General features: G+C 46.7%; 1 protein-coding gene across 1 annotated transcript in view; it reads left to right on the top strand.

The window, feature by feature from the left end:
* Positions 1-5461, top strand: part of RAB10 (RAB10, member RAS oncogene family) — a gene marked incomplete in the record, with an annotated part of 44278 nt that overhangs the window by 34560 nt on the left and 4257 nt on the right. The window contains 1 exon segment of the mRNA XM_072407281.1: positions 3832-3921. Within this exon segment, the coding sequence (XP_072263382.1) occupies positions 3832-3921 (90 nt within the window).

The raw sequence follows: 5461 nt of genomic DNA, 5'->3' as shown, positions 1-5461 counted from the left end.
TCCCGGCCTCCTGGTTTTTCTCATATTGGCCTAGATCCGTTCTTGCAGCTTTTATGATGACGTCCATTCCTCTGCCTTTCCCTACTACACCCCTGGATTTTAGTAGAAAAATCATGCTTGTAATTGTTCACATAGCTTTGTTACATGAAATGATTCATTGAGTGGAGAATTCCATGAGTTCTGGCTCGTTTCCACCACGTGATTCATCCCCGGAGACGGCCAATCGGATCTTTCGATTCAGCGTATTACAGCTTTCTAACGCTGGGTAGCTGAAGTCATTAGAGCAGCAGGGGGCAGTGGAAGAGTCTCAGGCTGTGAATACAAGGAAGCATTATTAAACATTCCTCTCACCGGTCTAGTAAGCCTTCCACAGCCGTGACAAAACACGCTGCTCTTCACATGTTAGCATCCTTTAACTAGCAAGCGGACATTAAAATTCCCTCTTCTCACGAACCAGAAGGTTACATGCCAGCAGTTAGTAAATAATGGAAAGCATCTCTTATGAATGGGCAGAGGGAGCTTCTCACTTCTGAGCCCCTGATCACATGGCTACCAAAAGACTTGTGAGGGTTTCATGTCATTGGAGACCACAGAGAACGTTGTCAATCCCCTTATACAAAGTGGAGAGCAGCAAATTGCAACCATTGTGCAGGACTGTATATTTAAAAGGGTGGAACTTTAGTTCCACTTTAAGTTTCCATGATCAGGCCGGTCATTATTGCAGGAAGGGACAGGCGATGTTCCTTCTGCAATACATCTTATCTGTCTGATTGCTCCAGGACAAAGCTGATCTACACACATCCTCCAATATTCAGATTATAACACAATCACATCTGCTTGCTTGTCCAATACTCTTGGGAGAAGCTTTTAGAAGGACCTTAAGCCATTGAAAGGAATGGAGCGTTAAGGGTAATTTTTTTTTTTTACAGTTGAACCTGATTGGTGCGCGATAAATTCACGTTTACGGCTTTAGTATTTTGCAACCGCCTGGTCTTTTTTACACCTACCTTCCCTTGCTTTGTCGCGGGCACCCACCATCTTCACCTTTTTCCAGATATTTAGCCATCTTGATTGGCCAAAATAGAATGATGTCCGTGCCCAACCCAGAAATTTTTTAAGCTGGGTGGGAAGAAATTTTAGGTGGGTTGTAATACCCTGTATTGTAACCAAACTTTTTAGTAACCACCCAAAAACAGCCGGGTGGGTGCTGAAAAGTGCCGGGTGGTGCGCCCAGCTAAAAGGGTCTGGGGAGAACCCTGGATGTAGTTCCTGCACATGCGTACACCGGGTTCATTCATTCTCACCAGCCAGCAGTATCCTGCAGTGAACTGCACATGCACAGCTCGGTGATCATTTCGGCAAGGGTTGCCGACAGGGTGGTTAGTTTTATTGCAGAAATCCCCTGTCACTTTATTACAGAGTATTTATATAGTGCCGACATATTACCCAGCGCTGTACAAAGTCTGTAGTCATGTCCTTAACTGTCCACCAGAAGGGCTCACAATCTAATGTCCTACCATAGTCATATGTCGTCATTATAGTCGCAGGTCAATTTTGGGAGGAAGCCAATTAACCTAACTGCATGTTTTTAGGAATGTGGGAGGAGACCTGAGGAAACCCACTAAGACACTGGGCGAGCTTGCAAACTCCATGCAGATAAATGTCCTGGCCGAGATTCTAACCTTGGACCCAGTGCTGCAAAGGCCAGAGTGCTAACCACTCAGCCACCATGTTGTCCCTTCTGCAATAAGGAACCGGTCTGCTCATTTTTTAAGGTCTTAGTTGCACTCTTACTTGTCCCAATAACTAAAAGATCTTTGCTGTGCATCCTACCGAGCACCACACAGCCTCTGTAAAATCTTCATGGTCAGCTCTGCACCTTCACTATACAATCCATAGGGATGAATGCTGATTGTAGAATGCAATCGATGGGGATCTGAACCTAACTGAAGAGTTTGATTGTGTGGCACAAAGCAGATCGCACAGCAGAGATCTCTGGAAAAGGAGAAGTCTGGGAGAACACATTACAATTCCATAATTGTAAAAGAAATACAGTGGAGTCTCTCTTTAATATTAATTAAAAACACCACAATGGTTTAGTAAAAATGTCTTCCCAGAGCCTGGCCTGAGCTGACTCATTTCTGTCTCCTCTGGTCAGGCTCCTTCCCTGCGATTTTTCCTTCCAACTCAGACACCCGAGACTGACATCATTAGTTCCGTATCAGGTTTATTGCAGCAGCCCAAAATAACTTCCAACAGCCAGACCGGTGACACAGCATGCAATGATGGTGATCTGCGCAGATCACAGCAAAGTGTTTCAGACTTTCATTCAGAGGTGCAGCTTTTTATACTATGATGTTCCATGATAAAACCACCTGCCTAATTTGTAGGTCTATATTCCCCGCTGCGAGCCCTCCAGCCATGGACCCCACAAGACCCTCATAGGTGTCCTGTGGTATCCGGCAGCAGATTCTGGGTTTAGGTGCCGTCATGGAGTGGACCTGTTTATCCAGCACATCCCACAGATCCTCAGACTGAGATCTGGAAAAGAAAAGATAGAGATCATAACATTTAATTGTTAGTTATATTGTTCAGGGTAGGACTTATCCATCCTTCCCACCACTCCTCTTCTGCTGCCTCTTTGTAGTTCTCTTCATTGGCTTCCATTGCAGCTTAGAATCAAATTCAAGCTCCTGTGCTTTGCCTTCAAATCTCTCCACAGTTCTTGTCCCAAAAAAATACTCCCCCCAGCTGCTCTCTTCGCTCCTCCAATGACCTACTAACGACTTCCTCACTCATAACCTCATCACACGCACGGCTCCATGACTTCTCTAGAGCTGCCCCGACTTTCTGGAATGGTCTTCCTCGTCCTATTCAGCTTGCTTCTACTTTCTGCTTATTTAAAAGGGCCCTGAAAACCAAACGCTTCAACCTCACCTGTCTTTTTCGGTCACCTTAACCCTCACTACTCACCCACCACTACATATGTATTCCTATTGTGTGATATTTCCCCCACCTCTAGATTGTAAGCTCTTCAGGGCAGGGTCCCCTCCTCCTCACTGTCTGTATCTGTCTGTCATTTGCAACCCCTATTTAATGTACAGCGCTGCATAATGTTAGCGCTATATAAATGGTGTTTATTACTAATTTTATGTAGAAAGAGCCCACTGCTATCAGAGTATAACAATGAAGGGGTGTACGTGGGTCATGGCAATCTTTAGACTGGTGGTGCATGCAGAATTAACATGGGGAAAGGCTAAAGGTTTCCCCATATAATGTTGCCCTGAGAATCAAGCTGCTGGTTTTCCCTCCTAGTGCGCTCCCTGCAGCTAGCGTTCATCCGCCATCCTCCATAAATGCCGCTTGCTGCATGAAGTGGCTGCTGTGACTTTGAGCCATGAAGCTGTAAGGCTGTCGCTCTATAACTACCCATATAACATAAACCCTCATGTGTATTGGAGATGACAGATTACTAAACTATGGAATAATTTACTTTTATAATTTTGTATTTTATGTATAGATTTATAGCTTCGTCCTCCATGGAATGTCTGCATGTCATGCGGCAAAAAGAAACGCATTGCTTTGTTACTCTGCAGACATTCAGCAATGGTCACCCCTGTGTGTGTGTACAAAAATATGTTCATTTTATTTACATTTGTTGATGAATATTCTCATGTATTACCAAAAGAAAAAACAAAGTTGAAGATTAATCCATACAAGGCTGATTTTTTTCCCCCCTTGCTGATTGCTTGTCTTGCTGCATGTAATGAGACTCCAATTGTTTACTGCAGGAATGAGTCAACATTAACCCTTTCCTGTCCTTTCCTACAGCATGCCAATGAAGATGTGGAGCGGATGCTGCTAGGAAACAAGTGTGACATGGAGGATAAGAGGGTGGTGCCCAAAGCAAAGGGAGAGCAGGTAAGTGATCAGCAACTGTCAGCAACCAGTACAGATTGAGTGCCAGAAAATGAATGTGTGTTTATTAAAAGCCATTCGGAGTTCTAATGTGTGAATCTGACTACAGCCTTCTGCAGAGAAAATTACTTATTTGAGGCAGGCTCCCCCAGGTCACAACATGTGCCGCTATGTTCCCCAGGTCCGTGACGTTGCCCTCCCGCTAGGCTCCCCCGGATCGCAACGCTGCCCTCCCCCTAGGCTCTCCCGGCGCCGCGAGGCTGCCCTCCCCCCAGGCTCCCCCGGCGCCGTGAGGCTGCCCTCCCCCCGGGCTCCCCCGGGTCCGTGAGGCTGCCCTCCCCCCGGGCTCCCCCGGGTCCGTGAGGCTGCCCTCCCGCTGGGCTCCCCCGGGTCCGTGAGGCTGCCCTCCCGCTGGGCTCCCCCGGGTCCGTGAGGCTGNNGCTGCCCTCCCGCTGGGCTCCCCCGGCGCCGTGACGCTGCCCTCCCGCTGGGCTCCCCCGGCGCCGTGACGCTGCCCCTACAGGCTTCTTTTGTTCAGACATTGTACAACATTCCCCCATCAAAAACGCAAACAGACCTAAAATCTCATTGTACACCAGTCGGGAGGTTTGTATGTGTTGACAGCGTCATGACCTTCTCTCTTGTATCTCTTCCCATGTAAACACCTCAGCACAGACATCCTTGTATTGGCGTCACCAGGTACCTCAGTCTCATATGAACAGAATCCCCAGAGCTGTTTGTTTACAGTTCAGCAAATATTTACATACTGGTGCCAGGTCGCCCATAGACCAAACAGTGTTGGGTACTTATCTGTGCAGGGCTACAGCATTCCATCATAGTTTTTGATCTGACTCAATAAATGCAGAATGAGGGAAGGGAATTTCATAGAATTGGGCTGTCTCTCTCCATTCTTTGAGGGTCTGGATCCACATGATTTTAGGATCTCTGAATGCAAAATTTAGCACGCATGGCATGAGAAATCACGGCCTGTATGTGGCCCTCTAGGATAGGAATTGCACACTCTTGCTTTGTAATGTTGAGTAACTGCTGGGTCCACAGACATCACATTGAAGATGCCAGCAGCTTCCAGGCTTTTTGATGTCTGATGTAAATATGATTAAAATGAAAAAAATGTCCAGATGACCTTATGGGCAGTTTGGTAGGGTAAGTAGTCTGACAGGGTCTCTTTACTCTCTTGCTACCACAGCATTGAAGCCATATTCAGATGTGAATACTTTTCTGGAGATTGTGCTGAATGTTGAGTCCCTTCCTATAAATCCCAGAATACCGGTCACAGAGCCCCCGGCACACAGCCTTATTGTCTGTCAGTTCACATGACCAACCGTGGGAAAGCCGCCAGTGCCTGCTCCAGGCTGCAGGGAGCAGCTAATGCATTAAATGCAGAAGCTGGTAACTCATTAAGGCACGATCACCGCTTTCTTGAGGTCAGAGTGCTGGGGACGTTCCGTTTTATCCTGGTCATTAGGAGCAGCACAGCCATTTATCTGCAAAGCCTCCAGTTCAATTAGCATTTTACTAACCA

This window comes from Pyxicephalus adspersus, chromosome 4 (genome assembly GCF_032062135.1).
Source record: "Pyxicephalus adspersus chromosome 4, UCB_Pads_2.0, whole genome shotgun sequence".
Lineage (NCBI taxonomy): Eukaryota > Metazoa > Chordata > Amphibia > Anura > Pyxicephalidae > Pyxicephalus > Pyxicephalus adspersus.
This window is presented reverse-complemented; position numbering and strand designations above follow the sequence as displayed.